Source organism: Eublepharis macularius, chromosome 2 (genome assembly GCF_028583425.1).
Source record: "Eublepharis macularius isolate TG4126 chromosome 2, MPM_Emac_v1.0, whole genome shotgun sequence".
In the NCBI taxonomy this organism is placed as follows: Eukaryota; Metazoa; Chordata; class Lepidosauria; order Squamata; family Eublepharidae; genus Eublepharis; species Eublepharis macularius.
In genome coordinates this window covers 42,750,865-42,767,675 of record NC_072791.1, presented here as the reverse complement: position 1 = coordinate 42,767,675, position 16,811 = coordinate 42,750,865, and the positions used below count along the sequence as shown (strand labels likewise).

At 43.4% G+C, this 16,811-nt stretch overlaps 1 protein-coding gene across 4 annotated transcripts in view; it reads left to right on the top strand.

Annotated features, from left to right (window-relative positions):
• Positions 1 to 244: 244 nt before the first annotated feature.
• NRXN3 (neurexin 3) overlaps positions 245 to 16,811 on the top strand; it is a 1,560,869-nt gene continuing 1,544,302 nt past the window's right edge. For all 4 annotated transcript variants that reach the window (XM_054971960.1, XM_054971959.1, XM_054971961.1 and 1 more), the window contains exon 1: positions 245 to 953. In XM_054971960.1, the coding sequence (XP_054827935.1) occupies positions 245 to 953 (709 nt within the window). The remainder of the gene's footprint in view (positions 954 to 16,811) is intronic.

Genomic DNA, 16,811 nt, shown 5'->3' with positions numbered 1-16,811 from the left:
GGGGTCAGCAACCCAAGGCCAAAAACTTTGCCTGAAAAATCCTCACCTTGCCCCTCCTCCTCCAGGGATAAAGGCCTCTGGATCCTACTGGATAGCTGAGATCTTTCCTTGGCAAGGAGAATTTGCCAATTCATCTCGTGTTTTCTCTTGTGGAATTTAACAGCTGTAGTGCTTATTGCCAGAGCTTCCGCTGTGGGTGGCTTTCAACCCTTTTCATCTCTTAAGGAAAAGCATTCTTTCAAAAATGGGCTTTACTCTGCACTCTGCCTCTTTCACCCTGAAGGTGAGCTTATTGCTGGGCTCTTTTCTCAGCCTGTGTCTTGGGCTAGAGTTCATGGGCCTCCCCAGTCAGTGGGCACGTTACCTCCGCTGGGATGCCAGCACCAGGAGTGACCTCAGCTTCCAACTGAAGACCAACGTCTCAGCTGGGTTGCTCCTCTACTTCGACGATGGTGGCGTCTGCGACTTTCTCTGCTTGTCCCTGGTTGATGGGCGTATTCAGCTCCGATTCAGTGTGGACTGTGCTGAGGCCATAGTTGTCACAGATAAGCAGGTCAATGACAGCAACCTTCACTTCCTGATGGTCAGTCGCAACCACCTCCGGACAGTTCTTGTGCTGGATGGTGAAGCCAAGCCTGGAGAGGTGCGTCCACAGCGCCAATACATGAATATTGTCAGTGACCTTTTTATGGGAGGCGTCCCGTCAGACATCCGTCCTGCAGCCTTGACCCTTGACAGTGTCCTGGGTGAGCCACCATTTAAAGGATTTATTTTGGACCTAAAGTATGGCAGTTCAGAACCACAGCTCCTGGGTCACCAAGGGGTCCGCCTGGACATGGAAGGGTTATGTACAGAGAACCCTTGTGAGAATGGTGGAAATTGCTTCCTTCTTGATGGCCAGCCACAGTGTGATTGCTCGGCCACTGGATATGTTGGGAGATTCTGTTCTGAAGGTAAGAGTTCATTGAATCTTTTCTTCTGAATTTCGCTGCACAACATTTTTGTGATATTCATTGGCTACACTGTTTGCTCACTGTTTGTCAGAAAGCTAACATGGTACAAGAAGCTGATTACTTATTGACAAAAGTATCACATTGGAAAAGAAATCAAAATAGGACCTACCCAAGCTATCTTCACAGGTTTTTGCTGCCCATTCATAGCCTGGTTATTAGTGATTTCCCTGTATTCCACAGTTTTGGCAAAATTTAGAATTCAGAGTTCTCCACATGGGTAACATAACCACCTTCTGTCCCTCTTAAAATAATAAAAAAACAGAGGTGAGGGGTTACAAGAAATGCTTTAATACCTGCAGGCGAGAGCAGACACTATTTGACTCCTTTATATGGTCAAGGAAGAATGGAAAGTGTAAGTACATGGATATTAATAAAGGATTTGTAGAGCCTGAGCGCTCAGTAGAAATTCTGCTGCTCACAGCATTTTGAATCGGATATAGCTGTGCCCTTTGTTCTGGCTAGGTGTGAAGATGATGAAATTATCATATTTGTTTGAGCTCCCTTCCTTTGCGCCCTGGGTGGCTGCACGCTTGCACTCCTGGAGGGAGTGAAGGCAGGAGGAAGACGATGGCGGCATGCGACAGTCCCTGCTGCTACTCAGAGTGCGGGGGAGAGATGAGGCAGGTGAGCAGCCAGAAGAGGGGAGGGGAGCCAGCAGAGCAGCCAGCAGAGGGGGCAGCTAGGCGGAGGGCAGTGAAGCAGTCCCTCCCTGCCCCTGTCCTCCAGCAATCCTGTGCAGCTCTATCTGGGAAAACTACAGTTCCCAGGTAAAATTGCATCATCGGACATGGGCTTCATCCCTTGCTCGGTGTTTTATTTAGCTTGACCCTCAGTGAGTGCAGTGCGCTGGAAACTTATCAATGGAAGAAGCGAATATCAAGGAAATGATATAATTGACTATGCACTTGCCCATGTTGCTTGCGATATTTTAGCTGCTGCTTGATTATTTGTGCAAAGCTGATCCTTCTCCCCCGATTTCTCCTTCCGCCCAATTTCCAACGAAAGCTTCATCCTCGATTTGTGGTGCCTAATCCTGTCATGAGTTGCAGCTGTGTCCTTGCGGTGGCTTTGCTGCAGGCTCTGTAAGGAAGAAGGGGTAGATCCCCTTCCAAAACAAATGCCCTCGAGAGTCATTGAGCAAGGCAGAGGAGTGGACCATCCTTAGGTTTCTCTTTTGGTTGGGCCAATGAATTGTTGATTGGTGGAATAATTCCAGTCTCCTCTAGTAGGATACAGATTTGAATCAGGATCGTTTAATCATCTTTCTCAAAATGTTTCCATGTTGTTTCCTCCTTGCCTTACGTGATACTGTAACAAATAATTTGGTGTGTTAATGAACACTTTATTTCAGATCTCCTTTTAATTTTCAAGGGTGGCTTTCCTTTTCAACAGGATACCAACGTTTCCCCCCCCTCTTTGGATCATTAACCTGCATTACACCATTTGCCAGCCTGTTGATTTCTGAGCTGGTTTGCACTCAGTTGGTCACTGACTTGGGTTGGTTGGCTGATGGGACTTGATCAATAGCTCCAGTTTTAATAGCTAAATGCAATGTGTACCTTTTTAATAATGAGTTCTCTCGACAGAGTTCAAGCCATTACTTGGCTATTGATTGATACCTGTGTCTGCAGATGGCAAAACCACAGCAAGCTCATTTATTCTGTGGACAGAGTGAAGATATATAAATAAATACTTAGCGAACCCTGCTGATAGTGATGTTCCATTTACAGTATCCCAGATTCGTTAATGCAGTTCCAGTTAGTGAACCTCAATGCACAAATGTCCAAAGACATATTTGCAGAAATTCTGCAAAGAACATTATAGACATAAACTTTCAGAGACCTGTGTCTACTTTGCAAAACAAACAAACAGTGTATGCAGCCCTCAGGGGTACGTGCTGAACTGCATATTACAATTTGTAACATGTAGGGTTGGAGTTCTCTCAGTCTGACTTTGATGTTGACAATCAGATATCAGGAGTGGGGGAACTTGTTTTCCAAGTGCTTGGGGCATGGATTTGGGTTGGGACTGCGATGTGGGGGGAGAAGGGCTTTCAGCCTCACCCCATGCAGTTTTCCTGACCTGAAATGTCCCGGGGGAGTGCTGTTTGCCCAGTGCAGGGAGGTTTATGCATTTGCCCTTCATTACTTATGCAACCAGGGTAAATAGAAATCCACGGTCAGTTGGGGTTGGGAAAATTGGGGGGGGGGGAAGCTGATGCCCTTTCTCCCCCTTCACCATGGCCTTGATTTGAATCAGGACACTTAGAAAACAAATTTCCTCTCTTCTGATGGAATGCTTGACCTTAATAACTACAAATTATAAAGAGTAGTTAGTGTCACTCCACATCTTGGGGGACTCTCCTCAAGATGCCATCTAGTAGATCTGTCTGCTTGTCGCCACTTCTGGTATGGTGGCAGCTCCTCATCTTTGCCCAAATTGCCACTGGGGTTGGGGGGAAGAAAGAGAGGTTGAGAATGGACCTATAAGGTCTAGTGTACCTTGGCACATCTGCATCATAACCATGTATTTTTCATTCTGATAACTTTTGCAATTTTTTCTGGACAGATCCTGTGTTTGATGATAGAGCTAAGACTCACTTGACTACTGTTCCCATGGTTTCCTGGGGGAAATGAATGAATTTTAAACTAATTTTTGGTGTAGATATGTCCTCTGAATCCAGCTGTTTGAGGATCCAAGAGAAGATTTTTGAGTAACTGCTTGTGGGCTGCATTTTTGCCATGGGTATATGGTGTTACATAATAGCATCTGGAGTTGATCCATTCACTTCCAGAGGAAATGTGAAGTGGGAATTAAAATATAACCTCTGTTGTTTTTTATGCTTGTCCAACAAAAGTCATAAAGGTTCCTTTTGGTTCTCCCTATCTACCAACCAGTAAATCTCTGTTTTCTGGGATTGCTCTGACACCAGAAGCTACTCAAATTCCCGATGGAGTTTCAATGAAACAAAAGACAAAAAAGACATTGAATTTTGTGAATGATTCTAATAAAACAAAGGAAGAACCAACTAGCCAGCACTTTGACCTGCTCAGTGTTACTTTCAGCTTTGCAAGAACAAGAACAGTCAAGGTAAATTCCAGGTTTTGGGGTGGCCCTGGCCAAGATGCCTTCAGTTCCTCCCCTCCTGTAAGCATGCTGCCTCAACATGAAAGCACACATTCTTCTCTGAGTAGAACATGACTTTTTCATGTTCCTTTAAGCTCTGTGGATACAAGAAAGGATAAAAAGAGCACAGAAGGGATGCATTCTTCTCCCTTTAGGTGCCTATCCAAGAACAAATACAAGATTGTCCCAGAAGCTCTTGGAAAAAAGTTTCATTAGTCCGTGTGTGTTGATCAGATAAGTATCTCTGGCTGATTGTGGGTCCTCTGTCAGGCCATTGGCCTGTCCTTTGTCAGGCCCGACAAGTGCAAATTGGTCCTTGGTTTACCTGTGTTTTTCTCACGTCCATAAGCCATAGTTGGAATGTACCATAAGGCTATCGAATCCATCTGCACCTTTCCTACATTATGCTTTTAATCTGGGCAACAATGTGCTTGCAATTTAAAACCTAGGATGGGAAGTAGCTCTCATATCACCTGCCAGATCAATTTGCAGAAGAGAGATTTCCTAAGTGTACAGCGTACAGAGACATGCAGATCTCCAACAAGGTCTACGTTCCTGAGGCTTCCTTTGGCATTACAAGTGAAGCTGAATCGAAGTTCTGTTAAGGGCTTCTAGTAAACTCCTCTGGTGGTAGCGAATCCATGTAGGCAGTGCTGTGACCAGCTTTGCAAATCCATGTAGGCAATGCGGCGACATCTCAAAGGGCTCATGCCGCCCGCCGGGGCTGTTTCGAAATGCAGCCTGAATAGGGCCCTGATTGCACCTCTTTCCTTGATTACAGAGCAAGATTTCCTGGGGATGCTGCCTCCTGAATGACAGAGGAGCTTGTCACTCTGTAATTATTACACTTTCAACTGCAGAGTGAACAGATTTCTCGGCTCCTTTTTAAAAAGAGACAGGTTACCGCAGGGCTTATCTTCCACCTGACCCTTTGGCATGGCCAAGGCTTCCTGTTCCAGATGGGTTTGGTGGCAGCTGCTCGGCCCTCTCTTGCAGGCATGTGGTGCCCTGTTACCACCTCCCTTCCATTTTATGACACTAATAACCACTCTGGCGCTCTTCCAGGAGCTTGATGGCTGTACTTAATTTGCATACATTTTGTAATCAAAAAACAAATGAACATGTCCATAATATTTGCTTCTACTTGCATCTTCCTTGATGAATGAATATAAATTGCTTGTTGTTCGAATTCACCCAGCGGTAAACAGCCAGCATGTTTGTCTGATCCTTGCCCTGCTCTTCTAGGTTGAGGGCAGGCCAACGTGGACTGTGTTTTCTCCTTCTGGCTGCAGAATGATTTGGACTTGATTTTCCAGCTGAAAATTACACTTCAGGAAATTCATGGTAACCTTGGCTGAGGAGCAGGGAGAGAGGGGCTCGGTGTCACTTCTCTCTTTTTGTTGGCTTGATACTGTCCCTCTATAGCTGAGGAAGCTTATGGTGCAATCCAGAGTTACACCCTTCTAAGTCTACTAAAGTTAATGGGTTTGGAAGGGTATAATTCTGTTTAGGATTGCACTTTTAGACTTTCAGAACAATGTGGCTGATACACTTTTTTATGCTGCTTTTTGTGTATCAGAGATGGTTCACTCATCTTTCTTTATCTCTAACGTCCATCTTGGGTGTTTTGTTAAAATCATCATGGATTAAAAGAAAAGACGTTGGGAAGTCATTGAATCTATTTATTTACGTTTATCTGTATTCTGCCTTTCCGAGGGTCAAGGCAAGTTACAGAATTTTTAAAGAAATGTAGTACAGAAATCATACCATAAATACAATTAAAAATACCTAGAGACTTTCCACAAATATTTAAGCATTGTTCTACCGTGGACACAACTCCCACTTTAGCAAGTGGTTGCAAATGAGAAATGGGGAGCTGGGCCCTTGCCGACATGGGTCTACAACAGGTCACAAGGTTGCCAAGTCCAGCCTGGGAAATTCCTAGAGATTTGGGGGTGTTGCCTGTGGAGGAGAGAATTTAGAAGAGGGATTTAACCTAGAATCTGTGGCATGCTATGAAGTTTGCTGCCATTTTCTGTGGGAAGCCTGGTCTTCCAGGAGACCTTCAGACTCTACCTGGAGATTGGCAACTTTAATCAGGTGTAGGCTTCATTGGGGAGCCACTGAGGATCAATCACCTTGGAGAACCTGCTGCTGTGCTGCAATTTCAGTCATGGCTTGTCTCCTCTCCCTCTTTGGGTGGGGGCAGTGTGGTGATATTTGGGCCCCTAGACTGGGCTTTCTCCCTCCCTAGGCGAGCATGAAAATGGTGGGTTGCATCCAGACTAACAGTGCAATCCTAAGAAGAGTTACTCCATTCAGTGGGATTTCAATGGACTTAGAATGGAGTAACTCTGGATTGCACTGTAAGTTTTCCATTAATAGAAGACACTTCCATCAGCGGAACACAACTTTCTGCCTTCCCTCTTCCTGCATCTGCTCACGGATCTCTCTGAAACAATGCTCTGGGAGGAAAGAGGACCCTCAGGAATGGCATAAGGGGCAAACCAGGTGTCTGCAGCAGGAAGAGGGAACTGGTGGAAATCACACCTCCCCTTTTATTAGCAGAAAATTTAGTCTGAATCTGGCCTAGTGGCCAGTCCTCTTCCAGTTAATCAGATGGCAGGCAGCAGAGGTTGATGCATGTCTCTGTCCACTGTTCATTTATCTGCTTGAGTGAGCAGTGCTGGCTGGTATGAACAGCGGCTGCCAACTCTAGGGTGAGATCAGGTGAATGAGCAGTGCTTGTTCCTCCTTGCAACAATAGCTGCTTGGTTGCTTTGGCAAGGGAGCTAAAAAGCAATGGTTACTAGGGGCAGCTGCTTCCATTTCGTTGCCAGCCCATCACACCTCTCTTTTTGCGTCTTGGCTTTATCAAGGGGGGGGAAGTGCTTACTGGACAGCATTTTGATGATTGTTCCCAAACCCTGGGAGTACCCCTGCTTACTTGAGTAAAAGATGCCTACTTCAGTACCATACTTGTCTGCCTTTTGTGTTGAAAATTTGCCACAGATATGAGAACACGTAGAGGAAGCACAGATGATGAATGGAAGCATGCAAGGTAGAAAGAAACGTGTTGTGTGAACTGATCCTGATCAACCCCCCTTTATTCTTTTACAGAAGAAATCCTCTCTCTTTTTTTGCACATTTTAAAGCTCTTTTCCAATCATATCTTAATTTGATGGTGATCCAGATGGTCACTAGAGACACAAGATAAACTAATTAATGGCTGCAAAGGGCTCACAGGCTGCACAGTAAGCACAATTTGTTGTTGTTAATAATAACAGTAAATATCAAAGAGGAGGGAAACCTACAGCCTCTGAGCAAGGTCTTAAATTGTTGCTGTAATTTACAATTGTCAAATACCACCCTAAAAACACTATAAACAACTTAATCAACATAAACATTATATAAAACGTTATAAACACACAAACACACTTTTTCATCTGAAATGGGATGCTTTATGTGGTGTGACAGCTGAGTTATGAACCTTGTGATATGAGGATTTCAGTTTATTGAATGGAGAAGAGGGAATACATATCTAATAAGCACTGCTATAGTATATTACTGGAAATTTGCACCTTACCTACATGATAGAAGAAGATGTCCTGATTGTAAAATTCAAATCGGATGCAAGCTTCCATCTTTCCACAGGTTGTATGTATTATCTGGGTCAAATCTGAGGCTCTGATACCCATCATGGTAACAAGTGGGTAATGTATCAAGTGAATTGTCCTCCAATATGCTTGGTATTTGGGCAAGAGAAGAGACTTCCATAGTTAATTTCAGTGGAAAGAATGATTGCTGTCATTGGTGTAACTTTCGTCTTGCTGATTATTTGTATTGGAAAACTTGCCTAGGAATAATAGGAGATACCGACAAAGAATGAACACTTTCACTGCACCCAGGATGTTACTCTAACATTCACCTTCACCTGTGGATCTGCTCTTCTGGGCTAGTAGAGAATTCTACTTCTAAACTCCAGAAAAAGTAGTTAAAGATACAATTTCACTGGGGATTCCAGCGAGCAATGGAAAGTTCACAATTTATAGTACGGCAAGGATCATGTGGCGGAGAATGAGGAGGAATGCACAACGGACAGTTCCTGAAGCTGCCGAGAGAAGACCTGCACCTTTGTCCCAGATGCTCAGTGCCCAGGGAGAAGGTGACGAATATGCATACTGTGATTATTCCAGGATTGACTCTTCCCTGTTTGTTCTGGCTATTCCTTGGGTTTTCTTAACTCTGCCTGGGGAAAGCAGTGGAATTTTCAGTGTGCTGCTGCTGTCCAGTGACAGCAACATTGGTCTTGAGTGGAACTACACTGTTTTCCCACAGTCCTTCATTGCAGACATGTTTGTTTCATCCCTAAAATTATGCCTGGGGGTTTATAATGGGTGCTGTGTACAAATCTGTATTTGTGCATTTACTTTGTAGCGTGTATATCTTGGTTGGTTGGTTGGTTTATAGTCCACCGTTCTCACTGAGATCCAAGGTGGACTACACAATGCAAGTGCATGCAATATAATCAACAGCTAGGACGAGCTATTTATTGTGCCAAAGTCGTATAATCTCAGTTGAAGGCCCTCCTGGATAATTCAGTTTTGTATAGTTTGTGGAAAGCCAGGAAAGTGGGAGCTTTCCTAACCCCCTCAGGCAGGCCATTCTGTAAAGTGGGGGTTAACAAAGAGAAAGCATGTGTACGAGCAGCTGTTGATTTTGCCCAACTGCAGGGTGGTATCTGCAGAAGGCCCTGTCCAGATGAGCGAAGCTGCTGTGGAGGAACATAGGGGGAGATGTGGTTACACAGATATGAGAGGTCAAGACCATGAAGGGCCTTAAATGTAATAGTTATGACCTTGAATTGAGCCTTGTAACTGAAGGGAAGCCAATGGAGTGGCCATTGGGCAGGGGGTTGGACTATAAGGTCTATATGACCCCTTCCAACTCTGTGATTCTGTGAGTGACTGCAGAATGGGAGTGATATGCATGCTCTGTCTAGCCCCTGAGAATAAATGAGCTGCAGCATTTTGCCCCAGCTGGAATCTCCTTGATTTTGACAGGAAACCTATGTAGAGTGCATTGTGTAGTAAAATTTAAAATGTTAATCGGTCTCATAAAAGGAATTATATATTTTTCTCTTGTTTTTATTACATTTTTTTAAAAAATAAGATTTTTCTACATTTAAAGTTATAGTAACATTTAAAATGTTTTTAAAAATACAAACGTGTAAAACTTTAATGCTACTGATGCTAGTAATTCACAGGCCCCCTTTTAAAAAGTCAGTCATAGTTTTCACTTCAATATAGTGAGCTGGATCCAGCCAACTTTTCACTCAGTCCCACCCAATTCCCTTTTTTATTGCAACCTCCACCTCACATGGCTTTTGTCCATGCAGTTTCTGTAATCCCTGGCATAACATTTTTGGTAGTCAAAGGGATCTCCTCTTCCATTTTTCACCAGCAGAAAAGTTGTATAAGTCCAAGTCATTGTTTAGTTTTTCGGGCTGTTTCTGTTGTGTCTTTTTAAACAGATCAAGCAAAGCAAATTCCAATTGGTGGTAGGGTTGCCAGCGACCTGGAGTCCCTCGACAGGGGATCCCCAGGTCCCTGTAGTCTCCTGGTGGGGGATTGGGAGCCAGCACTTACCACGGCTTCCTTTCCCTGCGCGTGTGCTCCTGGCTCACGTGATGATGTCACTTCCGTGAGTGATGTCATCACACGAGGTCAAAGGGCGCCCCCTGGTCAAAGGGAGCCCTTGTTGCCAGCATGATTCCAGCGTGTCATCAGGAACACTTTAGCATTCGGAAAAATGCTAAAGGATCCCCAGAGAGGGACTGACATCCCTTCTGGGTGCATAGGAAGTGACATCAATGTACCACCATTGATGTCATTTATGTTGGTGTGGTGAGCCCCGCCACCCAACCTGGGGGAGTCTCTTGCTGGAGACTCTCCTGTGGCCCGTTGTACCATTTTCATATATAATTATCTTAAATACTTTCTCTTTGGCAATATATACTATTTTGGAAATATGTACACATTTTTTCCTCAGATTTTTTCCTCCCCCCAAATATCTTGATGCTGCTTTGCATTGGCTGTTAATGCCTTAAATTGAACACTGTATGTTAACATTCAGTGTTCAACTTAACAGATCTCTTTGCTGTTAAGTTCCTACTATTTGGGGATATGTGAACAACTTTTTAATGTTTTTGTAACACCTTGTTGATTTCTCTCACTTTTGTATTGTGCAACAACGCTTCCCTTGGTTTCCTCTGCCTGAACTGTATGACTCTTTTACATAGTTATTGAATTCATTCTTTGACAATCAAATATTTCCTGAGTCTATCTTAGAAACATTCCATTATTTTTGCCTTAAATCTCTCTTCCTTCCCCATGCACATTTATGTTACTCTGCTTTTGTATTGTTGCTAATTTCTTAAATTGAATTGAACACCTTTTCTCACCTTTTGAAAGGGATCAGTGGTGATATTTTATTTATTAAAATATTTTGTAACTTGTGTTTTGGTCTACAAATTACCATACATTTAACATCTATCACAACAAATAGGCAACCTACAGTAAAAGACGTTAAAGGCCAGCTGAGAAAAAACAAACAAGGCAAAACTGCCTATACAGTGGAATTAAAACATGGGATCAAATTAATTACATCAGATTAAAACCATGATTTAAGTAAATACCAACAGAATTAATACAGGGTATCAAGTTAAACGACATCCGATTAAAAGGCTGTCTTCATCAGTTTATGGAAAGTTCACAAAAGTGCTGACAAATGAGCCTCACATGGGCAGGAATTCCATAATCCCAGCACTGCCTTGAGAAGACCTTGTGATGTGCTGCCTCTGAAGCTGGTGTGATGTGGGGCAGCCAGGGGTTCTCTGCACTGGCTACATGTGTGGATAGGCTCATGCTGGAAAAGGCAATCCTTCACGGGTGCAGGGTATGTGAAATACGATTGCCATGTGCCTATACCCTTCCAGTGGCGGGGGGACTGGCACTTACCTTTTTCTTCCTGGGAGTTTTCATTTCAGGCACGCAAAGCGTGTGCACGTTCCCAGGCTTGCATGATGATGTCACTTCCAGAAAGTGATGACATCACGCTGGCCACAGGCATGCTCCTGTGCTTTGCGTGGGGCAAATGCAGCCTGTTTGGGGGCAGAATTGGCCCCAGCAAAGCATGGGAGCATGCCTGCGGCTGGCACAACGACATCACTTCAGGAAGTGATGTTGCTTCGTGCTGGGAGCGCACCCGGTGCATGCTTTCCGAGGTTGCCAGCTGGTGGCAAGTGATCAATCGCCAGAGGGTTTGCCAGTTCCTGCTGATTGCCAGCGATCAGCGGACTACGGGGCAAACTTGGCAACTGAGAAGCCTAATGTGAAACCAACGTATGATTTTGTAACTGATTAAATCTGGAAGAAATCAACCACATTTAGTTTTGCTGAATTATTTTGTTAACTTTCTAAATTGATAGTTCATTGTTCTTGAGCGCAGGAAGTGCTGTGAGGTTTGTTTTCCCCCTTCTCCTCACATCATATATCTTTCAACACTCACATCCATAACTTTCATTTTTCCTTATTTAATTTCCTATTTAATTTATTTTCCGACTATTAATAATTGCTACTCTTCTAATTTGGTTATCGGATCTGTGCTTTCTAATTGCTAGTTTCTTATTCATCGCTTTCCCCCCCTAACATGTATTATATTTACACTTATTTTCCTTTCTCTAATTTTGCTGTCACTTCTGTGTTTTGTAAGACTTTCAGTTTTTTGCCATGGGCTACCTTTTAACTCTATGCTATATTTCTTCCTCTCAATGTCTTGGAATTGTATCTGTGGTTCAGTCTGTAACCATTCTATTTCTAACATAATCACTGCCCTCTAGTTGATACGTTGTCATTTTTAAAATGTTCCAATATTTGTCCCAATGTTTGTATGCATTTCCTCATATGTATTTTTTCTTTTCCCAGTACTATTGTTTATCCCTTTGCACATGTTCTGAAATGCAGGTTTGCATAGCCCTTGTTTTCTCATACATAAAACCAAATAAGCAAGTTTCATTTTCTCTGCATTGCCCGTTGTGGCTCCTTGATACGTTTGCGTGTAGGGTGTATGCAGCCAGTATATATGTATGTATGTGTACACACGCATGCACACGCACATGGTGCGTGTTAGGAGCATATATATATGCGCCTAACCCATATGTTTTAACATGATGATCTTATGGCGTATCAAATGCTTTAATGCTGTAATTCCCAATGTGGGCTCTGCCAGTGTGTGTGTGTGCAGGTACCAATTCCCTTCTTTCCTCAGACAAAATCAACTCCTGGCTTTCTTTCTTCTTGGTGGAAAAGGTGCATCAGAAGGTCTCAGGAGGCACCACCTTGGTGTCTGAAGAGAGCACCCATTTGGAAACAGCTGCCTCCATCAGAAGATGACACACTTTTGTGATTGGCCCCAGGCTTTTGAAACCTGAAGTCAGAGTTCTAGATTGGACTGGAATCTGTGATTTTTGGAGGATGCTGTGACCAACAGCTGCTTAGGGGCTAGGATTGCCACTTCTAGGTCCTGGAGAGGGCTCCTCTGCTACTTTTAAGAGGAACATGGAAATGAGAATGTTAGCTAGCAAGTCCCAGCCTGGCAGATCACTGTTGCACTGTGAAGAGAAAATAATAAAGAAAAGCCAGGAGATGTCAGTGATCACTGAGCGTAACCCTTCGGTGCAGCCTTTTACTGTGAGGGGAGGAACACCGCCATCCCGGGACAAGGCCCAGGCGTAATTTCTCTGGGTCTTGTACGCTGTCATAACAGGCCCCCTTATATCCCCAATAGAGGATACTAAATTTTGTATAAGTAACCAAGGAGAGAAGGAGATTTACAACATAGCTAAGTTCTGTTAATAACCTTTATCAGTTTCGCTCATTTTTAAAAGGAGTGCTTGTTTAAGTTATAAACTTAATTTTAGATTTGTTATTTGTATAAGTTACTAGAAGTGTCAAATTAACTGTAAGTATTGTTTGTATAAGCTTTTCTATGCACTTTCCATTGCTAAATCTTTCTTATTTCTAAATACGTTATTTTTTAAAAAAATAATAACAGACCCACCTGAACCACATACATACAGTTTCCTGAGTAATGAAAGGCAAATTTTGATTTCTGAAATGTCATATATACTGCATCATGCAAATACCCTTGTACCTTGGAATAGGCTCCCCTTTGCTCCTGCGTCTGCTAAAGTATACCAGTTTTCACTTTCCACAGTACTTTGGTCCTGCTAAGTAAAATGTGTATGCTGCTGTGAATGTTGCCCTGCCATGAATTTCCTGCATTGTGCAGGGGGTGGACTAGATGACCCTTGCGACCCCTTCCAGCTGTATGTTTCTATGATTCTTGGATGCTCATAGCTCCTCCATGAAACTCCCTCTTCAGCTGGTTTGAAAATTCCTGAAACTATCTGTCCTAGAGGTAATTGGAGACATACCAACTTCACCAGAGCTTATACTGCCTCTTTATCTCAGAGCTGATATTTTACAGCAGGGCAATGGCGGGATTGAACAGTGGGCCACTCTCATACGGACAGTTCAGGTGTGGACCACACAGAGTATTTTATAGAGCCATAGATTCTAATTTAATACTGTATGGATATTATATTAGTACTATCAGATACAGTATTTGCACAATCCTGTGGACATCTTATAATAGAAGTAGTATTATACCACTCATAAATAAAATTGCACTAGAAATACTATTGCACAGCCCATTAGTCAGGCTACACTAGAAGTAATGTTGCACGGCCCTACAATTAAATTACACTGCTCATTGATCAATTGCACAGAAAGTAGTACTGAACAGCCTTATAATTATGCTGCATTATTTATATTTCTTATAGAATTGCAGTTACAGTCTTCAGTGGCTTAGATTTAATTGTTAGTACACATTGCAGGCTGTCTTGGTGTTTGGCTGAGATTAGAGAGGAAGAGGAAACAACTTTCTTTGGGATGCCAGTCTTCCATCCTCCCCAGCTGCCATTTGAGGTCAGGAACCACAGTTCATGATAACTGATGGGGCAGATATCCACCCCAGCCTAAGGAGTTTTCCTCTAGCCACTTGAGTGGGAGGAAATGAAGGAGTAGAATACATGCACAGCAGGCCATAGGTTGCTCACCCCTGATGTGTGATGGGATGTAGAATACAGTCTTCTTGCAGGAGTACTTCGGCCCTTATTAACAGTCAGACAATGATGGATCATCACTCCAGGTCATGCATTCTTAGACCTTACAAGCCTTAGCTTTGTCTCCCTCTCCTGCTGTTTACTACTGTACGATCTGACAAAGGGTGATTGTATGCTTGTCCGTCTTGCCTGCCTGCTCTGCAACCTGTCTAGGGCTAGGATTGAGGATATTCCACACCCTGATTCCCCCTGCCACTGTCACTGGGCAGAACTTCATCTGGAGGCTCATGGAACAGGAGACCTAGAGAGTTCAGCCTCTAACCCAGCTACCAAAATGTTGCATTTGGTAGAATTCTGCTTCCTGAAAGGTACAAAACCCCTCTCATGATGATGGTCTTGGCCCAAGAACGAGAGGAAATGAGTACAGTTTACCAGGGCTGTGGGCTCCAGTGGGGTGAGGAGCCTAGATGCAAGCCCATTGTCATGATATGGGCTATTTATATTATATTATTTCAGAAAAGAACAGACACTTCTCTTTCAGGACTCATGAGATATGATCTCTTTCATGAGATATGATCTTCTCTTTCAGGACTCACGAGATTTTGTGTATGGGATATGATCTTGTATCTCTTTTTGTTAGTTTGTACCAGGCCCAGGGAAAAGATGCTTTGCCCCTGGACTTGGCATCCATATTGGTGGCTGGCCACTGGAGTTTAAAAGCTGTGTGGGTAATCAGACTAAACGGGGTGGTGGTGGTGGGCTGTACTTGCTTTGCTTGGCTGCTTGGACCAATTCCAATGTCTTTGCTTCTCTCTGTACACTCCCCCCCCGCCCCCGCATACCTTACCTTTCCCCATTTGCTCTAAGAGGCTGCACTTTCTTACAGGGTAGATTAAATATTCAGGAATGGAGAGCTTGATGAATGATCAGGTCAATCCAGATGTCTTTTGTTTTGCTTCACATATTCAAAGCCAACAAACAGTGCAAGCCGGGACTAGCTTAGTCACTCCAGTCTGGCTTTCATTTTGTTTTTAAAAGAAAGCCGATCGATAAACTTTAAAGAAGAGATGGATGTCTTGATGTATAGCAGTCTCCTCAGACGACTGAAGCAAAATGAGGTCAGTGCACAGAGGACAATGTCACAGGACAACCCAAGATGCTTCAGGAAGGATGTCTGGTGACCACACTTCAGGAGGCAGAGTTAGGTTTACAGAGGCCTGCAGCTGAGTGACTTGTCAAACAGAGAGGTTAAAAAGTGAAGTTAATCCTGTTCTTATGACAGGTTTGATTCTGTGTATGCCTTCAGTTTCATTTGAGCTCATTATTGATTGTTTGATATTGAATGGTGTGTCTTATTTATTAGTTACATGACATGCAGCATTTGTTGCATGCCATTTTGGATGGTTAAAAAAATCATACAGAAATAAAATCTGGTTACTTTTTCCCTGTTCCTATTTTTACCTCAGTGAGAAAGGAACTGATTTTCGCAATTTTATCCCTCTCTTTCCATGGAGCTCAGAGCCTCTCGGATGGGGGGTTTCTGAATTTATCTTCAAAATTGTTCTGTGAGGTAGGTTACTTTTGGAAAGAGTAACTAGCTTAAAGTTACCCAGTAAGTGGATGAATGGCAACTTGGACTGAGGAGTCCTGGATTCAAGCTTTCAACTGCATCTCTTGCATCACATGGGTTTGCATGTATCTCACATGCTTCTGGGTCTGATCGTCTTCTTCAGAGGTTAATTTCTAAACCAAAACGTGCCATATCTCAGCCCTGTCAAGAAGCCATATATTCTGATGGCTTCTTTTAGATATACATGGAGGCTGGCTGTGGTCATTCAGGGATCAGGGAGAGGTGTTCTGCAAATGCTCAGAGCCACTCTTTTCATCACTGCTTCACTTGTTCTTGGGGCCGAATTCTGGCATTGATCAACAGCTTCTGAAGTTGTGATTTGGTTACTCTGAGATCAAATTAAGATACAATTAGGAGTGAAAAAACATCTGGAAGTTTTAAGTGTTTCAATTCCATGCTTGTATTGGTACCAACCTAGAGGGGCCATTTTAATTTCTGCCATCTTAGCAGCCTTGCTCTGGCTGGCCTAGGCTAGCCTGATCTTGTCAGATCTCAGAAGCTAAGCAGGGTCAGCCTTTATTAATACTTGGATGGGAGACTTATCAAAGAAGTCCAGGATCGCTACACAGTGGCAGGCAAAGGCAAATCACCTCTGTTAATCTCTTGCCTTAAAAACCCTTTGGGGTTGCCATAAGTTGGCTGTGACTTGACAGCACTCTAAGCACTCACATGCACACTCTTGTAACATCGAGACTAGACTACTGTAATGCACTCTACATAGGTCTCCCCTCAGAGTCAACCCAGGGACTCCAGATGGTGGAGAACTCCACACCTTCTGTTAAATCAAGAGCTAGGTGGAGCATGCATATTACTCCCATTCTGCAGTCGCTTCATTGGCTACCCTTCGGTTACTGGG